We start from the raw sequence: 27,833 nt of genomic DNA on the forward strand, positions 1-27,833 counted from the left end.
ATAGATGATTTTGCGGACTTGGGCATGATAGGCATTGAATCCCGTGACTAATCTCGGGGTGTTGGTGGTGGAGCTTTCTTTACTGCCTAAAGCAGTAGTAGTCTTTGTAGTAAGAAGTTCCCTGCGGGTTTTGGTAGCTACCTTTGATTTGGCTTTATCGAGGGTTTCCTGGTTATAGCCCCTGTGGGCTAATCTGTTGCACAGTTCATCTGTGGCTTCTTCGAAGCCAGTGTTAGTACTGCAATTACGCTTCATGCGTAGGCACTCGGCATAGGGTATGCTGGCTTTGAGAGAGCTAGGATGGAAACTGTGTGCGTGTAGGATGGCGTTCCCAGCTGTCGGTTTTCTGAAGGTTTTCGATTGAAGGCTATTTCCTTCTACGAAAAGCTCCAGATCCAAAAAATGGATAGTTTCCCTGCTCATATTGCACGTGAAGCTGAGGTTTAGAGTGTTGTTGTTAATTTCTCTAGAGAATAGGGTAGCACTCTCTTCTGAACCTTTCCACAGAATGAATATATCGTCGATGTATCTGACGTATATTCTTACATGTTCTGTGAATGCAGCCTGCAGCTCCACCCTGAGTACCTGCTCCTCCCACCAGCCCATATGCAAATTAGCATAGCTGGGGGCTATATATATATATATATATATATATATATATATATATATATATATATATATATATATATATACATATATCAACAACAGGGTTCGCTGATTTTCCTGCCGCTTTCCTGGCGGCGGGCTCGAGCGAGGTAGCGATCCTCCTTCAATTAGCATACATCAGGCTTTTTCTATCAAGAAAGCACTCTCGAGCCCGACGCGTTTCGGTGCAGCCCGTGACCAAGGTGCGGCTGCACCGAAACGCGTCGGGCGTTTGTTTGTCATTTTGTGAATAAAGAACTCACGCATATGGAGCTGGGCTCGAGAGTGCTTTCTTGATAGAAAAAGCCTGATGTATGCTAATATATATATATATATATATATCTCCACACCTTTAATATGATGCACTCGACCGCCTGGGCTTAGGAGAGCAACCATAAGAGTGATTTACTTACATTAAGGCAGTGGTGTGGCTCTGCAGCACATGTTGTGTGCAGAGTCCCTATCGATCTGACAGGCTGCTCATGCACTGGTAGACCTGCAGACACACTTTTACTTGTGTCATACAGGGTGGCACAACCAGTGCTGCAGCCCTGGTGACCCCTTCTCCATCCTTGCACTGGGTATCACTGGCACCATATACTAGGGACTTAGAAGGGGTAAAAGTACCTTGCCAATTGGGTGTACCAATTCAAATTACTCTTAGGGGAAAGAGCACAGGCACTGGGGCCTGTTTAGGAGGTCCCAGTTCACTGTCTGAGTTAAAAACCAGCATGTAGCAAGTCTAAAATGGGGCAAAAAGTGGGGGGGGGGCATCTGCAAAGAAGCCCAGTTTCCAACAAATTAGTTTCAAAGTCTGGTGCGAAGAGTACCATTCGTGTTGTATAAGGCAATGAGAAAAAGGCTCAGTGTTGTGGACGATTGTCTCTAGATTGGAAGAGCTGGTCAAGTGTCACGGACAGTCGTTGCTGTAGGTTCACATTTGCGGTTTTTGCAGGCTGTCGTTGCTGTAGCGCGAAATGTAGGTCTCACGTTTCTGGTCATCGATGGCGGTCACTGTCAACGCGAAGAGCAGGTCTCACCAGAGATTTGCATTGACGGTCATCCCAGGCAGCATAGTTTGGCCTGTTTACTGTGGCAAGGAACCTAAACTTCAGGATTTTCATCTTTGCATCAGGAAGAGTATCCTCTGATGCCAGCCAAGGAACGAGGAACTGGGAAGCCCCTTTTGGAGATCAGGGACTCCCTCCAACAGAGGCCAATAGGGCTCAGGCACGTCCAGTTGTAGGCCCAGGCAGATTTAGTTGCAGGGAGGCCTCTAATGCTTGCTGTGTCCCTCTAGCTCATACAGGAGGTCAGCCAACTGACTATGGATAGCCTGGGATGAAGGTGAGCAGATTGAGTCATCCTTCTCAGACAGCATGGCAGTCCTCCAACCATCAGGGCAGTCTTCTGCAGCAGGTTAGTCCTTCTTCTGTAATGTCCACAGGTCCAGGAGTGGTCTGAATAGTGGCTCTGGAGGTCCAATATTTATACTTGTGCCAACCTTTGTGTGGGGAGACTCCCTGTCCTACCACCACATCTGGTTCTGGTAAGCTCTTCCCCTGTCAAGGCTCTAAACTGTCTGAGGTGACAAAGGGCAGGGCAGGCTCCTTTCAGTATGCAGGAGGAAAAACCCATTAGAGTGTAGGTGAGGATGAGAACAGACCTTCCCCAGTTATTTTGCCAAGATGGCCCAACCTGTCCACACGTAAGCCCACTTTGTGTTACTGTCTGGATGCAATACACAAACTCCAAAACAGAGCAATTCACAGTTATATGACCCAGGACAAAAAGCACAAATGGTTGGGACAAGAAAATGTCAACTTTCCAAGAGTGGAATTTTCAGAATTCTAACATAAAATATTACTTTACCATTAAAGAGGATTTTACAGTTCATTTGAGTGCAACCAACATATCTATATTTGCTACCAATCCAAAGTTAGCACTTATTAAATGTAATGACTTAACCCTGTGTTAATCAATGGGAAAGATAGGCCTTACCACAGTGGAAAAGGTCTTTAGGAGAGTTTTTCAGAGACTGGACATGTAAAACTTAAACCCACATGTCCTACTTTTTTTTTAAAATACTATGTACCCTGTGGTTAGCACCTAACTTAGGGGGACTTCTAAGGTTTAATAATGGAGGTTTAGGCCTGGCAAAAGATATACTTTGCCAGGCCAAAATGGCAGCTTAAACCCGCATACACAGACTGCAGTTCAGGCCTGATACTTTTTTTAAAGCTACTTTAGTAGGTGTTTCCATGAGTGCTTCAGGCCCACTAGCAGCATTTAATTTACAGGACCAGGGTACATGTAGCACCATTTACTGGGGATTCACAAGTAAATTAAATGTTCCAATTAGGTGTAAGCCATGTCTACCATGTGTTAAGGAGAGTGCAGAAGCACCTTAGCACTGGTTAGCAGAAGTAAGGTGAACAACGAACATCTGAATCAGTGAGAATTGATTGAGGTCACCTTTTAATATGGACAGTAATTGTAAGATGGAGAATCGTTAATACCGAAAAGGAAGCAACAGTGCCAGTTCCCTCCCTCCCTCTCCTTTCTCTCACTTGATCCTTGGTTAATAAAAACTCCTCAGGAGGAAGTAAACAGGTTTCCCACTAAAGAAGACCTGTGACGACAGTATCTGCTTGTGGTCACACAGGCAACAACCCACACTGTGCATTCTGGGAGAATGCAAGGCATGCTCTATTTATCATCTGGTATCAGAAGGGAAATTGCCTTAACAGCCCCATTTGGATAGTTTACCTTTATGAATGCACTGACACTGCTTAGCACTGGGCTTCCAACCTATTGATAAGGTCTGCACAATAGCAGATGCCCCACTTCAGAAACTAGAAGATCACCAATGGCAGACCTAAGTGAACCCTGCTGCATTGCTTCCTTAATGTGGAAGTACATGCTGCCAGGTTCTTTAAGGCTTAGACTAGGACTAATGTAGTGATGAAGGTATGCTGGTTAATCATACTCCTGTACCTGCACCACAGCCATTCCAGCATTCAAAAGATGTATACAGAAAATGTCAACAATTCTGGTCTGCCCATATGAATAGAGGAGAGCACCCATAGAACCATCTACTGTAATACCTAATTACAAGAAGTGCTCTAGTTTAGATCCGCGAAAGTGATTGAGACATGCAGGTCATGAGGTACTCACCCGTAGTGCTGGGTGTTTCTGTCATGCCATTTTGCATTTGTTACAAGCTGCAAAGCTCTGGAGTGCCGAACGTTTGACTTTACGGACGGGCCCAAAAAGGCCGCGGGAACTTTTCCCACTGAAGACTCCAGAGTTATTGCCTGGAGACTACACTACATCCATTTGTTCTACTGTATAGTTACAGAAATTAGGACCTTCGCCGACAAGTGTGAGATCACACGATCAGCTGTAAGATCCCGAATTGGGATTTCTCCAGTACACCTGAAACCTTATTGCTAATGGATATACATTCAGTTCAGAACTCAGGATCTATATAGAACTGTCTCTGAGCAAACAGCATTTTCTTGACATCATAAGAGTGGGAGTCGTCATACAGAATTCCTACCTATTCTTCACGTGAAATCATGACTGATCCAGACATCGTTGCCAGGGAAATATTTGGGTACAGCTCAGGACATTTCATAGATAAAAGGATTTTCTACATTCAACTTGGTTTTCCATTAATAAGGGTGATTGCCCTTAGGAGCCCTGATGAAGTTCTCCCAGGTAGAACGAAACGCGTTGGCTGGAATCTAAAGCTTTGATAACGACTGAACATTAAAGAAATTTTGTAAATCTTATTTTGCTATCTGGACTTTATCATTCTGTACACGCCCATCAATTGTATCTTAAGGATCTGGAGCACAGAGGCATCATTAGACGGTTGATGCCAGGGCTTGCTCCGTGGGACCTGTACATATGTCAAAACTGGCATGAGGTGCAGAAATCTTAGTCAACCGTCTTTTCATGTGTTTTTGTTTTTGTGTATGTGGTGGTGTAATCAATTGGGGGTGTAGATGGTCCATCTGGCAGTGTAGGATATTGGAGGTGGTATAGAAGTTAAGGGGTGGTGAATGGTTAGCTGTAGAGATTATAGAAATTAAGGGTGTGGTGTAGTTACTATAAGGTACTCAGTAGTCAGTAGATAAAGCAGTGTAGAGGGCTGCAGGCAATGTTGGGTGCAGGTGGTATTGTAGGAAATATTAGGTGTAGTGCACAGGTATTGGGGGTGTTGTAGAGTGGGAATTTAGGGTCTGGGTGCTGGTATCTGGGATAATACTGATGATAGTCATGGTGGTGGTGTAGTGTGTTAGTGGTCATATTGATTGTTGTGCATGATGAAGGATTGTTGGTGTTCATCTGTAGAATGTTGTGTAAGTATAGGGTGCCGAGATGTGTGCATGTATGCAGTGGTCCAAATCGTGGTATAGGGTTCTAGAATTTAGAAGCTCAAGACTGTAGGTGGTATTTCTGTAGGAGGATATGTTGATTGTGGTGTAGGGTCCAGAAAGTATTATTTAGTACACGTTGTGGTAGTTGCATGGCATATGCAGTATGATGTGTATTTGTGTGGGGGAACTTATAAAGCATAAAGCTAGCTTGGAGCAATTGAGCTTTGAACAATAAAGAGAGCCCAAGTATATGATTTGGGATTGTTTTACAGTAAAGCAGACAGTAAGTAGTTTTCTATGATGATGTTCAGTGAATGTCCAAGTTGTTGGTAGTGTCAAGTGGGACACTGATTATGTATGGTGGTATGGCAATCGATAGTAGGGGTCAAGAGCAGAATTGTAGGGGTCTAGGTTATAAGTGGTGATGTAAGGTTGTAAGGTGACGTTGGGCACACTGTAGTACATGTAGTGGGTGCTAATGTAGGTGTAAGGTCAAGGGAGAAAGTTGTGGTGCAGCTGTTGATACTGTAGGTGGTGCAGGGAGTGGCTAGTGGTGCATCAAGTAGTTGGTGCAGGCTGTAGAGAGTCTATTTTGTGTCAAGCATACTCTGTGAAAGTAGTGTAGAGTGAATGTGATGTTCGGTGTTGGTTATGGTGCAGACTATAGGTTCTGGTGTAAGGTGTATTTGGTGTAGATTGTAAGTAGTGATGCATGTGTATGTGATATATGAGGCAGGTGGTGTTGTAGGGTTAGAATTATATAGGGTAGGTTGTAGGTGGTGGTGTTGGGTGTAATTGGTAGTGCTTAGTAGGAAACCTTTGTTAGGATGCTGCGTGCTTCCACTTACCCTGTAAACAACCAGGAGGCCCCTCACAGTCCCTTATGCAGAGCTCAAGTTCTCTGTATGCAGTGCCGCTTGAGGGATCCAAACAGGGCAATTTAAGACTTCACAGTCCGTCCTGGGACCCTATTATATAAAGGGCACACTTTAGCTGGTTGCGCCTGGCACACCTTAAAACAGCTGCGCCAGGTGCAAACAGGAAAAGCGCCCCAGAGCAGCCACGAACTTGTGCTGCCCTCAGAGCAGTGCATTCATGTGAAAAGTGTTTTCACAGTGCAGTCAGCAACCTGCCTGCATTTTGAAGGGGGATTAGAGATCCCAGGTCAGGCGGGTGCAGTCTGTGACTGAACCCACCTGCAAGGGGATGTCTGGGGGTCCTCAGGGGTCCATAGGACCCTATTTCCCCCCTCCAGAGGTCTGCTCACAGGGGGCGCACTGGCAGTGCACCACCTTTGAGGTGGCGCACTGTTAGTACGCCTACTGAGAGCTTCTTTGCCTCTGCACCCGCGTCTGTAATAGGGCGCGGACACAGAGGCAAAGGGATTCCCTCTTTTGCATGGGGCACACTCCCATGCACATGAGGGAATGCCCACTGAAGACAGCGCTGGTGCTTTATGTGCATCAGCGCCATCGGTATCACAGAAGGGACCGCACAAGCGTCTGTGCCCATTCTGTAATACCAAAGTGCCCCCTGGGGTGCGCAAAGCAGGCACAAACACCCGCTGCACCCCCGGGGCACTTTATGTAATACGGAGCAAGTGAAGGAGCAACTATAATTGGGTTGAGCAAAGGCTTGGTTAACTGCTCGAGTTGTATGTGTCCGGGTGATTTTCAATTAATTGAAATAAGGAAATACCATGGTTATTTTCTTCGGTGTGCAGTGATATTTATTGTGAGATAAATGAGGTAGCTCTGCCTAGATGTTACACAGCATGTTCTCTGGTGAATTTTGCCTCTATGCATGCTTTTGTCCCTGTTGTGAGCAGTGTTATGTGGTTTTAGCATTGCATACCGTTTCATGCCAGGCCACAGCTTATTGCTTCCCTGTTTACCACGGAATACGGACATTTAGTCAATATTAAGTGCAAAGGTATTGTTATTCTGAGTTAGGATTGGCGCGGGGCACAAGTCAGGTTCCTGTACTATTTATAGAAAGGGGGTTCGTTTAATCCAATTTTAAATGAAGGCAGGACCCGTTGAAATTTTTATTTTAAAGATCTGGTCACTGGATGTCACTTCACGAGTGCTGAGATAGCCTTTGTTTTAATGATAAATTGTCCACATTTTTGCAAAGAAAACAATAGCGGAACAACATGAATGGAGACAAGCGGCTCTTGTTTGTGGGACTTGTAATTCGTGTGCCCTGTTCAGGTGAAATGCAACATCGCATCTATTTCGACTACATGAATCCTATCAATAAAAATAAGCGGAAAATGCCAGATTTACGTTCTGCATAATTGTGCATGTTTTTTCCAAAATTCCGCATAATTAACCAAAAAGAGATTTCACGTATTTTGCACACCTACAAAAAACCTATAAAAACTATAAAAACTGTACAAAGCAAAAAATAGTCAAGTATGTAGACGGTCTGCATTTTCAGCCCAGAGCCTCCGCGATTTTCACACATTAAATATCTCTAATTGGTGAAGCGAATAACCACAAAGTGCAATGCCACGAATTCCTCCACATATTGTGCAGAGTAAAAACCTGCGGGGCAGAATGAAAAAAAACACAAGGAAACATGCACCACACATGAAATCCGCGTGCTCGGTCTTACTAATGAAGCAGCTCGACAAATGCGCTGGCGTGCTTCGTATCCCAGATGTTAACCCTCGATGTACCAAAAGCGCGCATAAAAGGTAGAATAAAAGGCGATCCTTTGGGCCCGTGCTCGAAGCTCATTTACATATAATAAAGAGCCTCTTCTAAACTGACCATACGCCGCTTTGGCTCATCCGCATGTTGTACCATTTCTTTCAACTGACTTATGAATCTCAAGAAATCATGTTTGTCAACATCCAGACACTTATGTTCAGTCTAGTTTTAAAGTTTTTTAAAAAAATTATTCGTTTACAGACTGGTTCATAGTTCTGTCAACAAAGAGAACACGTTTTAACTAGGTGTTTTTAACAAGGGGGTGTTACCGTCTGAGCAGGAGGGTCTGGTATATTAGTATCGACAATCCTCAACTTTAGGGAGGGGGAGGGGGGAACTGTTCTATTTTCTGTTTTGAGGGAGTTGGTTTGCAAGACTTTGGGAATGTCCACAGACCCATCTCTCATACATGCTAAAGGCTTATTCATCATAAAGTACTGTATGTGACAATAAAGATGAAATGCCAATAAAATATGGTTGAAAAAAAAATCGACAATCCTCACCTTTAATTGAGGTTAACATTGAATGCAAACCACCATGTCTGCAGCTCCGCCTCTTCTCAATGCCTAGGACGTTTTTTGTGTGGTAAGTACGCCCTGCCTGCACCAAGAATAAATAACACGTATATTGGTTTTTCACTTTGACGCACCTACTGACTACTTCCAAGAAGTAAGCTGCAGCTTCTGCCTTTTACTGCTGTCTTATCTGGACACTGCTGAACATCCTGCTTACTAAGGAGGGTCAAGATAAAAGCTGCAAGGACAAAACGTGTGCATATCTATAGGACGTGGTGGACCTGACGCCTTTCAACCTAAGGAGTAAAGGATGGGTCTGGCAAGGGGATTTCAGCTGAAGGGTGGGGCCATATTACAAGTGGGCTCCAAATGCCAATTTGGGTAGAAACAGGACTTAAGTCGGTACCTTTAACCAGTATTATCAGACACGTGGTATTGCCACATGCAGAATTACTGCAAGTTGTAGCAGGGGCAAATCCACTCGGCCAAACCTGGTCAAATTAGACAGTGCAAAAAGGTTCAAAATGTATTAATATTACGTGGAATACCAAATTATCTCACAGAATGGTATTCATTGGGTTTGTGTTAGTACTGTTGCTTTCTAGACTTTAGCACCACACTCTTTATTCGAACAGAATTTGTGGAACAATGCATCTGCCTTGGGTGAATGGATGCCTTGCTGTGGTCTGTATAATAGTTATCAATTTACGAATTAAAAATAAGAGGTTCTAGCGAGCAGCCACTAAATGCCAAGGAATGTGTATTAGATTATTTTACTGTGGCGGACACTTTAGGGTAATTTTTAATTTAGAAATCCCCCTTTTGATCTTTTTTTGCCAGTTTGAGTTTTAAATCTTTGTTGTTCGTTTTTATCAGTGTTGTAGAGATTTAAGAGCTCTCTTCATGCAATCTTTTTGAGAATATGGATTATTTATGTTGAAAAAATAGTTGTCAAGTGCTAGGGAAACAATTAAAGGCTCTCAAATATATTTAAGAACACAGCTAAGTGAAGCTACTTCCCCCAATATTGTTTTTTTCTGATGTCAAGGTTGCATGTCTCACTAAAGTACTAGACTACCAAAAATTAAGCCTCGATATACTCGATTGCGGGGCAGTGGCGGCATTTGGTAAATGCCAAATCTGTGGGCTGAGGGATCTACCCTTGTGTGGTAAGTACCTTCTATTCCGATTTTTATCTTGGAAAATGCAGCATAACATATGGACTTTGGTGCTTAACTCATACATCGGTATAGAGTAGGCATTTCCGCCTTGGAAATTTAGGCATGTTTGATCTGTAGATATTTACCTGTGGAAAATTGTGGGGGTGCAGTAATGACCCCAAAACTCAGAATTCTGATATGTGTAGCATCATGAGTTACCAAGCATATTATAATTTTAAGGATCCTGTTGTAATCACAGCCTTAAAAGGAGCCCAACGGCAGGGTGGCACCAAAAACAACAGCACTCTGTAGGCAGTCATTTACAACTCTGTAGTGCATCACCAATTAAATACCCAGCTGCAACGGGTACTGCTGCCATTAATGCAGAAGACACACAATTGATGGACGGAATGCAGAACAAATCAAAACATTCTCCCCCAGTCAAGAGATCTGGGTTAAACCCATCATTCTTTTGCTCACCATGCCACCCCAGTTTAGACCTGGCCATATGCAAATCAGTCTTGACCCTGTGCCTCATGGGAACAGTCCAGCCCGAACTGCCAAGCCAGGTCTTCCCTGGAACGGAAACAAGCATCCTAGGACCGGTTTCGGGGTTTCACCCCTCTTCAGCCAGGATAGCTTGAATCCAGTGGCACAGTGAGCCCGGGACCTACGTCTAGGCATACCCAGAGCACTTAGGGTGAGAAAGCAAAAGACACACAATTGATGGACGAAATGCAGATCAAATCAAAACATTCTCCCCCAGTCAAGAGATCTGGGTTAAACCCATCATTCTTTTGCTCACCATGCCACCCCAGTTTAGACCTGGCCATATGCAAATCAGTCTTGACCCTGTGCCTCATGGGAACAGTCCAGCCCGAACTGCCAAGCCAGGTCCTCCCTGGACCGGAAACAAGCATCCTAGGACCGGTTTCGGGGTTTCACCCCTCTTCAGCTAGGATAGCTTGAATCCAGTGGCAGAGAGCACGGGACTCACGTCTGAGCATACCCGTCCCACTCGGGGTGACAAATGCAAAAACAACAGTTGATGGACAGAATGCAGAACAATGTCATACATTCACCCCAGTACAGAGATCTGGGCCTAAATCCATCGTTTTTTTGTTCACCATGCCATTCCAGTTTGAACCCAGCCATATGCAAGCATCCTAGGACCGGTTTCGGGGTTTCACCCCTCTTCAGCCAGGATAGCTTGATTTCAGTGGCATGGAGAGCACGGGACTCTCTGCATTCCGTCCATCAATTGTGTGTCACCACATGGCGCCAGTCTCCTGGGTAAGGCATTTCTTGCTTGGAAAGCGTAGACCTCATGCTGGCAGTCACAAAAACCGCCTGCTGCATGACCTTGGCCTCCCACCGCTGTCATCCTAAATCCAGTTCTTGGCTGCCAAAATGGGGGCTCACCCTCTAGCACTCCTGTACAAAAGCAAGCGGTCAAAGGGGAGAGCCACAAACGACTGGTGTTCCGTGTGCAGTTAAGACCACCAAAACGCTGAATTCAAATGAACAAATCTCCAACTTCCACAGCATGGAAAAAGGCACGGACTCGAGGCAGTCATGGTATGGCAAATATTTATTTTCTCAGGTCCTTCCTCAACCCATGAGATAAGAGAGACGTGTTTAAGCTTGCTTGAAGCCTTTGTCAATCTGGTTGGCGCCATAATTATATATATATATATTCACTGAAAAAACCATAGGTTTCAGGCACCTTATAGTTAGAAATTAGCATTAAAAAGTAATAGAAATTTACTGAAATAATATATGGTTTATAGGTTTTCAGGGACGTTATAGTTAGTTGGACATTTCACTCGTACAAAACCATAGAAATTCTGCCGTTATAGTTAGTTCAGCTAACTTTAACTCGCGCCCCCACAATGCACTGCTGATGACGTCACATATTACATCATTCATGACAGTGAATCTTCACTTCAGTGGCCACATAAGTGCATCAGAAGTAGGTTTTCTTGACCTAAAAGTCTTCATACATGAAGGGTCAATATGCACAAAACTTTTTTAAAAAAACCACGGCCGGTAACTCGATCTTGGAAGCACACAGTAACCACCCAAGATCTCTCAAGAAAAGTATCACCTATGGGGAATTACTTAGGCTCAAGAGAAATTGTACCAATGAGAATGATTTTCAACAGGCAGCCAGAGATTCTATTGAGAGATTGGTGGTAAGAGGATATGCCCCTACACTACTGAATGACACCTTAAGTAGGGTAGAGAAAATTCCACGGCATACCCTTCTAAAAGATAAACCACTTAAGGAGCATGTATCAGAAAGTACACCGAGATTCATAACTACTTTCTCAAGTGACTCCAATGATATTAGAACCATTTTATCAAGCAATTGGAACATTCTTAAATCAGATACTATAATCGGCAAGAATCTAGCCGAACGCCCACTAATAACTTTCAGGCATAGCCGATCCCTAAAGGATTCCTTAGTACATAGTCACTATGAAGGGATCACTCAGAATTCAGGATTTGGCAATCTGATAGGATTTTATCCATGTTCCAAATGCAAAGCATGTAAAAATAGTCCTACAACCCTCACCTATGAAATTCCAGGCAGGACCGGACCATCAATAAATTTTTAACTTGCACCACCTCTTTCTGTGTCTATTGTCTAGTGTGTCCATGTAGAAAGATCTATATTGGGAGCACAATACATCCCACTAAACAAAGGATCTTGGAACACGCCAGAGCTATTGAGAAACGTGACTTTTCATACCCTGTCGCAAGACATTTTGATAAGTTTAATCAAAGCGACAGGAAACTGTTAAGAGTTTTCTGTTTCGATCGCGTAGCAGCACAGGAAAGAGGAGGAAATAGAGAGTTAAAATTGCATAGGTTGGAGTCTCGATACATTTTGGATTTACAAACAAAAGCTCCAAATGGATTAAATACTGAAGAAGAGCTAGCGATCCATCTGTGAAAACCAAACTGCATAAGATCGAGTTAGACACAACTAAGTGATGGTCTATAATCAATTAAGGTATCTGATTTAATACTTGATACATTTATTTTTGAAGCTACAGAATGTCAAAATGAGTTGATAAGTATTGGTATTTTGATAAGTTTAGCTACCGAGATGCAATCTTCCAATTCTGACTTTAGATCATGACCTTCAAATTGTCTGATAAATTGCTGTTCACTGTTGCTCATTCAGGGCCCCACTATATAGAGATACGCCCATCCAGGGCTCAATTATGCATAAACATGTAGAACTGCTTACCTAATTTTAGGTCTTAATTCTTTTGAGTTTCGATCTTTTGTGGTTTATTTTGTACATATATCCATTTAAAAAAATTAACTTAGGAAACTCCTGAAATATATTATAAGTTTCATTTAATTATAATTAATTGCTATGGTTGAAGTAATATGGCACAGGCTAATAGTGGCAAATATGATGAACTGAAATTAAGACCGACATGTAAATATCTGTATATTTTAGTGATTCGTCCAAAAATGAAACGCTCGTCCAGGGCTTAATAATGTTATAAACATGAATGCGTTACAATGTTTTGATTTGAGAATCAGAAAGCTGTATTGAAATGATAATTTCCGTTTTCTATACCAAGATGGCGCAAAGTTGAGTGAAAATATGTTTGTCCTTGTCTCATGTTATTGATAGTATTATTGAGAGAAAATAATGCTGTCCCATTTTGCTGTTCATGCTCTATTCCTTTAAAAAAAATTCACCCCTTTCCGTTTCCACGCACAGTGGAAAAAGGCGCTATGCTGAAACACGTCCTGCCCCTTTGCATGAGTTCTCAGTTTTGAAATAAACAACTGAATTTTCCCCAGAAAGCAGTGTGCGGTCGTCCTTGTTTCGAGTGGAGACGAGGTGGGAGCTGATATATATATATATATATATATATATATATATATATATTATCTACTGGCCGTGGCCAATAGATAAATATAGTTAGGACCTAGTTTCCATAGAAAAGCGTTTTTTGTTTTCCCAATAACTTTGGCGCCGGATGACGAATCGTCGCAAAATTTTCAAAACATGTGGAGTGCTCCGGTCAGCTCCTATCCTGAAAGTTTCGGGGTGATTCGCCAAGCGGGGGCCGAGAAAAAAGGGGGTTCCCAAAACGTGTTTTCTCCATGTTAATTCCCATAGGAAACTTTGGACACGGCTAAAGCTCGAACTGCTGAATGGAATTACACCAAATATGGCAAAAAGGTAGCCCTTGTTTCAGAAAGAGACCTTTTTTAGGTCTCACCTGATCCAGCGCTTGCGCTGATCTGGCCAAGACATTTTGTATACAGGCTTTTCAAAGTGCTGCCGTGGCCTAAAGCTTCAGTGCACGTGAACGTGCACTCGCGCAGTGCCATGTGTCTTTCCTCCGTAGCACGCGATCGTAATCGCGATCACTTTCACTTTCGCGGCCGCGTTGCCAAAGCTTGTTTTTCATTTGGCTCGGCATTTCTTTGTTAAAAAGACAACAGCAGCTGATGACTTTATTTTTATTAAGGAAGAGTACAGTAAGTTGGGCATAACATTACCAGCTCAGCAAAATAGGTCACATTATCTCTAGGCCAGAAGTTAAATAAAGCTTTTAACAGTTCAGCCAACCTACATCACCTACAGTTCATATTAAAGTCACTAATTGTAAGGCGTTATCTTTAAACCAGATACTCAGGGCTTTATGCAACTTTCACTAAATTACCATTCACTACATTTGTCAAACTCTTCAGCTTTTCGCACTCTTGCCACAGTATCATTGTGCATCTCACATTCACTCCAGACTCTTGTACACTATTTCTCTCTCCATCGCACTTCCACTGCCTCCTGTCATTTCTTTCTCTCATCCGTTTTCTACTCATTTTTCCTGCGATAACTGTAACACTCCGTCTTCCTTTTTTCACAAATCTTCTTCCAGTCTCTTTTTCGGACACGCACTAGCTCTCAGCCATCCCCGTTCTCGGAAGAGCTCTGCTCCTGCTTGGACAGTCGCTTCTTTAAAGTAGCACTACACAAAAACTGAAAACATTCTACGTTGATTTTTTGGGACAGATTTAGGGAAATACCATGACACTTGTTTCAGCTCTTCCGAACACCCTCATCCGGGGTGGGCAGCAATCAGCAGAGTCCCGCTGGTGCTGACCGGGTGAATTTCATTGTAAAAAGAATCTCACGTATCGCCTTACATTTTAATACATAAATCGGAGAGCTGCAACAGCCTGTAAGAAAGCACAACCATCGGCTGCTCAACAGGTTGGCCGCATATCACACATCGTCTCAAACCACGCCTTGGGAGCTCATACTCTCATTCTACCTTTGCATTATGGGACTTGTAGTCCTATACTTACTGGAAGAAAAGTAACTTTACATTGAACAGAATGGAAACTCTGAAACCATGGCTGTGTACGCTCTCTGACTATTTTGGAAGAGCTCTGTTCCTGTTTGCACATCAGCTTCTTTAAGGGAACAGTGCACAGAAACAGGAAACAATCGACTTTGCTCTTCAGGACAAATTTATGGGCTAAAAACATAAAACGTGCCTTTTCAAACTTTCCCTCTCTCAAACACATGCTCTCCTCCTCTTCTTCTTAGGGTGTCTTCTATATACACAAAAAATACCTCTTTAGGCATCTGTTGCCTGCTCTCCCCTTCTTTCTCACACACTCTTTCTCCTCCTCTATCTCAATAGCCACTACCTTCACAAACGACCTCTCTTGTATTCTTCCTTTCTATCGCTTCTCTACAGCTCTCACTACTATCTATTCACCATGCCGCATAATTCCAGTACATAAATACACAACACACAGTTACACACTGCACAAATAAACAACTAACAATTCCAATACAACACACATGGTTCCACTACACTTCAAAACAAAACACACAGGTAAAAACGTTATCATTTACAACGCTAGTAGCTCTAACTCTAACAAATATGAAACCTATTGCATTATAAATTCTTGTCTTTTCTTTTTTTAAACAACAATGTTCACTTCCATGCTGCTGCCCCTCCCCCCTTTTCTTCCTCTTATTCACTCGCTCCCTCTGTCTCACTCCTCCTCACTTGCTGGCAACCATTACTTCAACAAATGGCTCTTTTTCTCTTTCCTATTTTTGTTCCCCTATGAAGTGGATCGAAAAAACAATAAGAAAAACACTTTGACTTCAAATGTCTTCTTTTTCAGAAGTGCAGCCTTTGAGCGGAGAATAAAAAAAGGTTAAAAAAATACTAAAAATAACCAGCATTCGCAATGCAATTGGTCTCGCATTCTTGAAAGTTTGAGCCATTTGCGTTGCATATAATAATGCAACACCAATAGCTCAAACTTTCAGTAATGCGAGACCTATTGCATTGCAAATGCTTGTTTTAAATGGTGTAAATCCGTTCAGTAGTTTTTATTCTAATTGGCTGACAACACTTCAATCCAGTAAGTGATGGCAGCCATCTTGGTGCAATGCTTTTAGGTCTCGCCTAGCGATGCAGCGCATGCGCTGCACGCTTGGCAAGCTCTATTGTTGACAATCTACCCAAACACCACTGCAATAAAACACTACCCCCAGCATGACCCCCTACACTACCCAAACACCACTGCACTACCCTAAACCCTAAAACACTACCCCCAGCATGAACCCCTACACAACCCAAATACCACTGCACTACCCTAAAACACAACCCCCTACACTACACAAACACCACTGCACTATCCTAAACCCTAAAACACTCCCCCAGCACGACAAACTACACTACACAAAACCCAATTGCATTACCCTAAAGCACTACCCCAGCATGACACCCTACACTACACAAACACCACTGCACTACCCTAAACCCTAAAACAAAACCCTCAGCATGACCCCTACACTACCCCAACATCACTGCACTACCCTAAAACATGACCCCCTACACTACACAAACACCACTGCACTACCCTAAAACACTACCCCAGCACGACCCCCTACAATACACAAAAACCACTGCACTACCCTAAACCCTAAAACACTACCCCCAGCATGACACCTTACACTACACAAACACCACTGCACTGCCCTAAACCCTAAAACATTACCACCAGCATGACCCCCTACACTACCCAAACACCACTGCACTGCCCTAAACCCTAAAACACTACCCCAGCACGATCCTCCTACAATACTCAAACACCACTGCACTGCCCTAAACCCCAAAACACTACCCCCAGCACAACCCCCTACACTTTCCAAACAACACTGCACTACCCTAAACGCTAAATCTACCCCCAGCATGACCCCCTACACTACACAAACACCTCTACACTTCCCTAAACCCTAAATCTACCCCCAGCACGACCCTCTACACTACACAAACACCACTTCACTACCCTAAACCCTAACACACTACCCCAGCACGACCCCCTACACTACCCAAACACCACTGCACTACCCTAAATCCTAAAACATGACCCCCTACACTACACAAACTACAATGCACTACCCTAAACACTAAAACACTACTCCCAGCACAACGCCCTACACTACCCAAACACCACTGCACTACCCTAAACCCTAAAGCACGACCCCCTACACTACAAAAACACCACTGCACTAACCTAAACCCTAAATCTACCGCAGCACGACCCCCTACACTACACAAACATCACTTCACTACCCTAAACCCGAAAACACTACTCCCAGTACGACCCCCTACACTACCCAAACACCACTGCACTGCCCTAAACCACAAAACACAACCCCCTACACTACACAAACTCCACTGCACTACCCTAAACCCTAAAACACTACCCCCAGCACAACTCCCTACACTACACAAACACCACTTCACTACCCTAAACCCTAAAACACTACCCCCAGCACAACTCCCTACACTACACAAATATCACTGCACTACCCTAAACCCTAAAACACTACCCCCAACATGACCCCCTACACTACACAAACACCTCTGAACTGCCTTAAAACACTACCGCCAGCATGACCCACTAAACTACTCAAACACCACTGCACTACCCTAAACCCTAAAACATGACCCCCTACACTACACAGACACCACTGCACTACCCTAAACCCTAAATCACTACCCAGCACAACTCCATACACTACACAAATACCACTGCACTACCCTAAACTCTAAAACACTACCCCAGCACGACCCCCTACACTACACAAACACCTCTGCACTTCCTTAAAACACTACTGCCTGCATGATCCCCTACACTACCCAAACACCACTGCACTGCCCTAATCCCTAAAACACTTCCACCAGCATGATCCCCCTACACTACCCAACCACCACTGCACTGCCCCAAACCCCAAAAACCCTACACCCAGCACGACCCCCTACACTATCCAAACACCACTGCACTATCCTAAACCCCAAATCTATCCCCACTACGACCCCCAACACTACACAAACACCACTGCACTACCATAAACCCTAAAACACTACCCCAGCATGTCACTCTGTATTACACAAACACCACAGCACTACCCTAAACCCTACAGCACTACCCCAGCATGACCCCATACTACACAAATACCACTGCACTACCCTAAACCCTAAAACACTACCTTCAGCACGATCCCATACACTACCCAAAACACTACTACATTACCCTAAACCCTAAATCTACCCCAGCATGACCCCCTTCACCACACAAACAACACTGGACTACCCTAAACCCTAAAACACAACCCCCAGCATGACCCTCTACACTACCCAAACATCACTGCATTGCCCTAAAACACGACCCCCTACACTACACAAACACCACTGCACTACCCTAAACCGTAAAACTCTAACCCCAGCACGACCCCCTACACTACCCAAACACCACTGCCCTAAACCCTAAAACACTACTCCCAGCACGATCCCCCTACACTACTCAAACACCACTGCACTGCCCTAAACCCAAAAACTCTACCCCAGCATGACCCCATACACTTTCCAAACACCACTGCACTACCCTAAACCCTAAATCTACCCCCAACATGACACCGTACACTACACAAACACCACTGCACTGCCCTAAACCCTAAACACTACCCCCAGCATGCCCCCCTACACTACCCAAACACCACTGCCCTAAACCCAAAAACACTACTCCCAGCACGACCCCCTACACTTTCCAAACACCACCGCACTACCCTAAACCCTAAATCTACCCCCAGCACGACCCCCTACACTAAACAAACACCACTGCACTACCATAAACCCTAAATTTACCCCCAAACCCTAAAACATGACCCCCCTACACTACACAAACAACACTGCACTACCCTAAACACTAAAACACTACCCCCAGCACAACCCCCTTCACTACCCAAACACCACTGCACTACCCTAAATACTAAAACACTACACCCAGCATGACACCCTACACTACCCAAACACCACTGCACTACCCTAAACCCTAAAACATGACCCCCTACACTACACAAACACCACTGCGCTACCTTAAGCCCTAAAACACTACCCCCAGCATGACTCCCTACACTACACAAACACCACTACACTGCCCTAAACCCTAAACCTCTACCCCCAGCACGACCCCCTACACTACCCAAACACCTCTGCACTATCCTAAACTCTAAATCTACCCCCAGTACGACCCCCTTCACTACACAAACACCACTGCACTGCCTAAAACCCTACCCCCGACACAACCCCCTACACTACACAAACACCACTGTACTAACCAAAACCCTAAATCTACCCCCAGCATGACCCTCTACACTACACATACACCACTGCACTACCCTAAACCCTAAAACATTACCCCCAGCGTGACCCCTGCACTACCCAAACACCACTGCACTACCCTAAACCCTAAAACACTACCCCCAGAGAGACCCACTACACTACACAAACACCACTGCACTATCCTAAACCATAAATCTACCCCCAGCATGACCCCGTACACTACCCAAACACCACTGCACTATCCTAAACTCTAAAACACTACCACCAGCACAACCCCCTACAATACCCAAACACCAATGTACTGCCCTAAACCCTAAAACACTACCCCCGCCCCAACCCCCTACACTACACAACCACCACTGCACTGCCCTAAACCCTAAAACACTACACCCAGCACGACCCCCTACACTATCCAAACACCCTGGACTACCCTAAACCCTAAAACACAACTCCCAGCAGGACCCCCTACACTACCCAAACATCGCTGCACTACCCTAAAACATGACCCCCTACACTACACGAACACCACTGCACTACCCTAAACCCTAAAACACTACCCCCAGCACAACCCCCTTCACTACACAAACACCACTGCACTGCCTTATACCCTAAAACCCTACCCCAAGCACGACCCCTACACTACACAAACACGACTGTACTACCTTTAGCCCTAAAACACTACCCCCAGCACGACCCACTTCACGACCCTAAAACATGACCCCCAACACTACACAAACACCACTGTACTAACCAAAACCCCAAATCTACCCCCAGCATGACCCCCTACACTACACAAACACCACTACACTACCTTAAACCCTAAAACACTACCCCAAGTACGACCCCTACACTACACAAACACCACTGTACTACCTTAAACCCTAAAACACTACCCCCAGCACGACCCACTTCACGACCCAAACACAACTGCACTACCCTAAACCCAAAAACACTTCCCCCAGCATGACCCCCTACACTACCCAAACACCACGGCACTACCCTAAACACTAAAACACTACCACAGCACTACCCTCAACACTACCCAAACACCACTGCACTACCCTAAACCCTAGAACACTACCCCCAGCATGACCCCCTACACTGCACAAACACCACTGCACTACCCAAAACCCTAAAACACTATCCCCAGCATGACTCCCTACACTACACAAACACCACTGCACTACCCTAAACCCTTAAACACTACCACCTGCACGACTCCCTACACTACCCAAACACCACTGCACTACACTAAACCCTCAATCTACCCCCAGCATGACCTCCCTCACTACACAAACACCACTGCACTACCCTAAACCCTAAAACACTACCCCCAGCATGAACCCCTACACTACCCAAACACAACTGCACTACCCTAAACCCTACAAAACTAACCTCAGCATGACCCCTACACTACCCAAACACCACTGCACTACTCTAAACCCTAAAAAACTACCCCTACACTACACAAACACCCCTGCACTACCCTAAACCCTAAATCTACCCCATCACGACCCCTTCACTACCCAAACACAACTGCTCTAAGCTAAACCCAAAAACACTACCCCCAGCATGACCCCCTACACTACCCAAACACCACTGCACTACCCTAAACCCTAAAACACTACCCCCAGCATGAACCCCTACACTACCCAAACACCACTGCACTACCCTAAACCCTAAAATACTACCCTCAGCACTACCCACTACACTACACAAACACCACTGCACTACCATAAACCCTAAAACACTACCCCAGCACTACCCCTACACTTCCCAAACACCACTGCACTACCATAAACCCTAAAACACTACCCCCAGCAGAACCCCCTACACTACACAAACACCACTGCACTACCCTAAACCCTAGAAAAGAAACCCCCACCCCATGCCTAATCCCCCTTACCTCTCACTCCTCGTGGTTCCTCTCTCCTCGTGGTTCCTGCTTCCTGTCGTCTCTGAGGGGCGGTGCACGTTGTTGTGAGGAAACGGAACAGCCTCTGTTTCCTTACAACGACGTGGATCGTCTACATGTTTTTTAGAACGCATGGTCATTTACCATACATACCTTTACAACAAAATTTGTTGTATATATATATTTCAATAGTCACCAAATACGTGCGCTCTCAGGCACAAAGTAAACACCATCCAAGTGAATATGCAACTGGGTTTATTCCACCACTGGATTTATTTGTGGTGGAATAAACCCAGTTGCATATTCACTTGGATGGTGTTTACTTTGTGCCTAAGAGCACCCGTATTTGGTGACTATTGAAATTGGATTTTGCCAGCATGCTCCGCTGGCGTGTGCACCACCATCCACGGGTGCCAGCTGTCCGGAAGGAGCTTTGTTGTTAAGGAGATATATATATATATATATATATAAAATAAAAAAAAACATAGGATTGAGGTACATTAGACTTACAAATTTTCATTTATAAAACCTTTGAAATTCACTGAAAAAACCATAGGTTTTAGGCACGTTATAGTTAGAAATTAGCATTTAAAAAACCCATAGAAATTCACTGAAAAAACCATAGGTTTCAGGCACGTTATAGTTAGTTGGACATTTCACTTGTATAAAACCATAGAAATTCTGGCGTTATAGTTAGTTCAGCTAACTATAACTGGCGCCCCCGCAATGCACTGCTGATGACGTCACATATTACATCATTCATGACATAGTCAGTGACATCACTGATGACATCACTGATATATATATATATCATCATTATTGTTTGGTTTATTACAAACCATTACAATTTTTATAAAAATAAAAATTTTAAAACGACATAAGTGGAATGTAAGAGTTTTGCTTCATGGCAACAGGGCCTTTGTGTGTGCAAAGATAGGCCCATCAGCTTAGAGAAAGAAACATTAAAAACAGCCTTGAGGTCCTATCGAATTAACACCTGAAGTAAGAGAACCTGGGCAAATGTTAATACTTTACAGGTGTTCAAAACTGCGTTAGATTAAAGTAGTAGGTAAAAAAGAATAAAGATTCACAGCAAATCAGATACTAGTAGTAAGTTGTCACAATCAAACTTAGTAAATGGCCAAGGTAGCAAAAACGTCCTTGAAATTGGAAACAGGCATGGTAATGTTGATGCTTTACAGGCAGATAGAATGAACATCTGACTAAAAGATAACAAGGGCAGGGGAGCATCTGAATTTGCGTCAAAGTGCTAGTGCAAAAGCCAGATGATAGCAACAGTTAATTTGATGAGAGATACAATCTCGCTGTGTTCAATGACAAGGGGGTCGAAAGCTCATGTTAATGAACACACATTCCACAGGCAAGTAAAATGGACATCAAAGATAACAAGGGCAGGGGAACATCTGAATTTGCGTCAAAGTACTAGTGCAAAGTCCAGATAATAGCAGCAATTCACTGGATGAGAGCTGCAATCTCACAACATTCAATAACATGGGGGTCATAAACTCATGTTCGTGAACACACAAAGTCCAAAAAATAACAGCAGTTCATCGGATGAGGGATGCAATCTCACAACATTCATTACAAAGGGTGTCATAAACTCGTGTTAGTGAACACACAAAGTCCAGATAATAGCAGCAGTTCATCAGATGAGGGATGCAATCTCCAGCATTCAGTGACAGAGGGGTCATAAACTCATGTTAGTAAACACGCAAAACTCTATTCGGCGAAGAATGCAAAGATGACTCTTCATGCCAAGAGAGCATCTCGGAGAGCAGAAGCCAGTGAGCGGTTTAACAAAGGTGAGGGGGCGGTCCCTCCAGTGAGGCCCTTGAGCGGCTAAGCCTGTTAATGGCTAAAGTAACAAACTTGGTCAGCAGAATGTTTAGAGTGGTGTTGTCTGGTTTGAGGGAGACGATCATGGCAGCAGACAAGAATTAACTCATAGATTGTTCCACTGTCTCCTTAGTCTGATTTTATGCTCAGCCAGAAGAACTGGGCAAAAACAAATAATGTGTTTGAGAGATTACTCACACAGGTCAAAGCCCCTGCAGGTTGTTGCTTCCAATGGGCCGACGCCAACTGGCAAGGTGTTTCAAAAATCACCGTTCCTTAAGCCTAAGAGTCTTGAATCTTGCCTTCTAGAGTTTGGAGTAGGTGCAACACAGGTACGTTGAGGGTGGTGCTGGCTGATTGGTATTGATGACTGGCCAGGCATGCTTATGCTTGGCTAAAATGGCCCTGTCAGAGTGGTGTGACCAGAGGCATACACATTTTTTAATACCTTGCTTAAAGGCGGGTTGACTCTGGTTGGTAGCCCAGAGATCTCTCACATCCAGGGTGCTTAGGCACTCCTCAAGGAACTGATAGTGCAATTGCCTTGGGCCGGCGGTGTTGATCTCATTCCATAGTAATACCTCTGTGCAGCCATCCATAGCCGCCAGGAGTTTATGGGACAAATTAAGATAGGTGCCAGATCTAACTGCTTGCTGATCAAGAATACCCAATTTCATCCTATTTTGGGTGGCGGAGGAGGATCTCGTCAGCCGAAGGATGCATTTATATACCCTGGTAACAACTTTGTTTAGCAGGTTGCAATCTTTACCTAGCAATATTTCACTACTATAGGACAATGATGGAGTGATTTTAGCTCTCAAAACTTCCAGGAAGGGAGAAAGGCTTGGACCGAACAATGAGTTTGATAGTTTGGCTAGAGTCACCTGAAGGGCCAGATTGTTTGCTTTATCTTCCTTCTGTTGCCAAGCATAGGAGCCTCTTGCATCGATAAGGGCCCCCAGATATTTATATGATTGGTACTTCATGATTTTGATGCTGTTGTAGAGCCAGCCGCCCCTCTTGTAAAACGTTCTTCCAAGTTGCACAACTTTAGATTTCTTCAGGTTGACCTCCAGGCTGTTGGTAACAGTGTAGAAATGGAGCAGGTGTATAATGCGCCGCACCCCTACTCTCAGGTTGCTGAACATTAAGAGTGTAGATTGGAAGTCCAATGAAATGTGTGTATACTTTTCTCACGTTCTACCTTGTGCAGTACTTTTCTATGAACATTGCAAATATATGCAGACTTTTTATGAGCAGTTTACATTTAGGAGAGGACTTCCTATGCATAATATCACAGAGATGAAGAGCATTATTTATTTTCGGAGAAAATATCTTATATAGAATTTTTTTTCCAAAGTTAAATAAGTATATATGAAATATCAATTGTTTCAAGATTCCCGATTTCTATGGAAATATATCTAAGCAAAAAAAGCATTTCAGCCCCAGCAAAGTTAGGGTGTTATGGTTGAACCTTTTCAGGCCTTTGATGAAACATGCTACAGTATGTTCCTTTTAGAGGGCCAAAGTGGGGTTTGGGACATTGTAGAACAGGGGGCTACATTCATTTAGGTGTAGCCGTACACGTCGCCTGTTCTGAAATCAGTTTCAGGTCAGAAATGTTTCCATTTTTTCAGGAGGAAATATAAGTACTTTGCAGTCTTGTTCTCCTTGGCAATGTTTTCTTTGAAGGAGGCATTGGTGTCGAATGTGACTGAAAGGGATTTTATTTTGAGGGTGAAGCCATCTAAATGCATTCTGAGGAGCTAGGACTAAATTTGTGATTGTTTATTACTGTTGGAGAACAGGAGGAATTGTGTCTTGGTCAGATTGAGTTTTAGATGGCACCGGACATCCAATTCAAAATTAATCAAGGTAGGTTTAAAACTGCTGAATGTCTTAGGTAGTTAAGATGTTCAGGTAAAGTTGCATTTTTTCAGCATATTGATGGATTCTGATTTTCCTGTTAGTGAGTGGGATTTCAATTCCCATTTAGAGGTGACGTTGATGTGGGATAGGACTGAGAGTTGTAGCACTCTGTTACTGGGATTACTATGTTCCCATACGGAGAGGTAGGAGGTGAGCAACTACAGCACTGTGGTGAAGAAGCACATGCATTTTTGCAGAGTGTAGCTCAATGCATGATAGTTAGTCTAGAAAGGTTGAGTGGAATCAGGAGGCAGGATTCATTCTTGTTATTGATCAGGAGGGTATTGTTGACTACCTGGAGGCCGTCAGTGTCTATGCTCCTGCATAGTCTGAAGTTGAATTTGCAATCCTTGAGAAGTTGTTCTTTCTGGTCTGTTTTTTTTTCAATGGCAACTGCTTTCTGAATAAGTTTTCTGATAAATATACGGTGGGTGAGATAGTGGAAGTTGGAGAAATTGTGTAGCTAAGATTGTGCTTTTTCAGTAAGGGCATGATGTTTCAGAATGTCACATTTTGTGGTAAGGTTTTTTGATTGATCTCTATGGAGGAATTTTGTGAAGGATGAAGATAGAATGTTGTCATCCTAGATAGCTGCCTTGAGTTGGTTGAGGATGTTGGTGAGGTTAGCATGCATAAGAAGGTTGAAAGCTGGACTCTAAGGGAAAGTTCAAGGTAGCCCAGAATAGGGCAGTCTTTATTTTTTTTTAAAAAAAAAAACACTTATTTTTGTGTTTTGAAGTTATTAAACAAAATTACCTGAATTTTCTATATTCGCTTGATCTTCGAGTCCAAGTGCAGTTCTGCACTGTACGGAAAGACTGAATGTAAAAATCTTCTGAGTACCTAAAAACATGAACCAACATTGGCATTAATATATATATAACTGAATGGAAGAAACTCTTCTCAATAGATAAAGGCTACCCATTTTAATGATAATGTCATTTATCAAAGAATGTTGATGAGGTATTCTTATTTACAGCTTATGTTATATGCATTAACAAAGTCAGTAATTGTTATCTTCTGCAAAATTGATGTAGCTATAAAACATACACTCATGATATTTATAAACATCAACTGTTAAATAGAAAAAGGGACCCAAATGTCACAGTCATTTCATATCTTCTATCATTGCTTTTGATTATTTTACTTTAAATATTACTGAACATTCTTTAAAGACAACACAAAAATTCACGTGTAATGGAGAAGGAATAACATTTATATAGAAATTCAAAACAAAATTATGAAATTAACTTCATCATTTAGAAAATTCTGCTTTTAAACGTAATAATCTAATGAAGTGGTATTCAAACTTTTTTTATTCTGGATGCCCCTTCAGTTAAAAAAAAAATAATTGCCAGCTACCCCAATTGGTATAACCCACTAAAATATTTAGTCAAGAAGGATGAATATTGTTAGCAATTCATGTCAATAGTCCATGGCTTGAGTGTAATTCCTTTGCCAGAGGTAGTCAATTGAGATAACTAAAATGAGATACTAAGGTTCTCCTGTTCGGGCCCCGATATAAGTCTAGCAGCTGCATTCTTTTCATGAGAGATGAAATCGTTGTCAGTACCCAGATAAGTGGCATATCCCTAGACAAGGATAGTAACACCTGGACCATTTCCCTGGAGAACATCACAGAGAGAAGGAAATTATATTTCTCAAAGCTGTTATCAACCAAAACCAGGTGAAATATCTTCTATTGAACTGCTGCACCTCTGGCATAATTTTGGTTCATATACAAGCCCACAAATGAAAAGACATCCTCATGAAAGCCTCAGCTGCTATTCTGGCAGAGCTAACATAACCTGGTTGCTGGAGTCTGACATATTCCCAGAAGAAGTAAAAACTACTCACATTTTAAAAACAAAGCTCAGACCAAATTCCCCCCAACTATTATACAAGATGTAATTGCTCTTGCCTAAGAAAATTGACTAAAATTGCTCCCTATATCCAACAATTTTTCGGTATTGAACAGAATTATTTGCTCTCCTACATCAAAACTGGATTCCACCTGAGGAGCAACAGTCAGATCCTTTTTTAGCAGGTGACTAGAACTCATTGTGCTTTCATCTGGAGCTGCCAAAGACTTACTGAAAATAAAGAAGTATTTGTGGATAACACTAAAGATCATTGATTTTGACTTTGATTTCTACTTTAATAATGGAGTCACCCTTTTCAAAGATGACATACTTTATTGCACTTTGTTTTCACAAGAGGTTTGTCAACTTGTACATACTTAGTTTGTAGTATTTAAGATACAAATGATATTACGGTATTGACCATGGTGGGGAAGTAAATGTATAGTATCCAGAGGAACCACATAGCAGTAAGATGTAGTTATTATGATACTGCTGATGAACTTGTTACATTGAGAATCCTTTGGATCACAGATTTGATTTATAAATCATGGAAAATAGTTATCTATACAGAAATGCTATTAAGGTCAAGGTTATGACACCTTTCCTTAAGGCTTCATTTATATTTCAGTTCTAAGATGTTAGCGTTTCAATCAATCATAGAGAGTTGATTATACAGAGACGTTCAGTAGGTATGTCATGTTAGGAATAATTAATTGGTATGCCAATAATGAAATGCTATAAGAGTAATTTCTTATGTAGATATTAGCTCTTTTGCAATGCAGGTTTTGCCCAGCTAAAGGAAGAGGAAGAGTGAAGGAATCCAGGGTCTCTGTTTTTCTCTCTCTTGTCGCATTCGTCTTCCTCCACCCTGCTGCTGACCAGCATCAGTATCCTTTCCATGGTTGCCAGTGGGTTCAGGGAAGTGTGGATATTAGCCTCACTCCTGTTCGATTCAAATTACTAGTTTAGGTTAAAATGATAGGCAACTGTACATTTGTCCTGGTCTGTAGTCTCTGCACTGGTTGTTGATGGCCACACATATCACCTTCAAAGGAAAGTATCAATAAAGCAATAGATCACTACTCCACCAATGCTCAGAACCCACTTCTTTCAACAAAAGTCTGTACACGCCATTAAGCCAGAGATAGTC

At 43.1% G+C, this 27,833-nt stretch overlaps 1 protein-coding gene across 1 annotated transcript in view; it reads right to left on the reverse strand.

Annotated features, from left to right (window-relative positions):
* ST8SIA6 (ST8 alpha-N-acetyl-neuraminide alpha-2,8-sialyltransferase 6) overlaps positions 1–27,833 on the reverse strand; it is a 375,988-nt gene that overhangs the window by 96,805 nt on the left and 251,350 nt on the right. Inside the window, exon 4 of the mRNA XM_085631516.1 lies at positions 25,578–25,664. Coding sequence (XP_085487642.1) covers positions 25,578–25,664 — 87 coding nt within the window. The remainder of the gene's footprint in view (positions 1–25,577; positions 25,665–27,833) is intronic.

This window comes from Triturus cristatus, chromosome 10 (assembly GCF_964204655.1).
Source record: "Triturus cristatus chromosome 10, aTriCri1.1, whole genome shotgun sequence".
In the NCBI taxonomy this organism is placed as follows: Eukaryota; Metazoa; Chordata; class Amphibia; order Caudata; family Salamandridae; genus Triturus; species Triturus cristatus.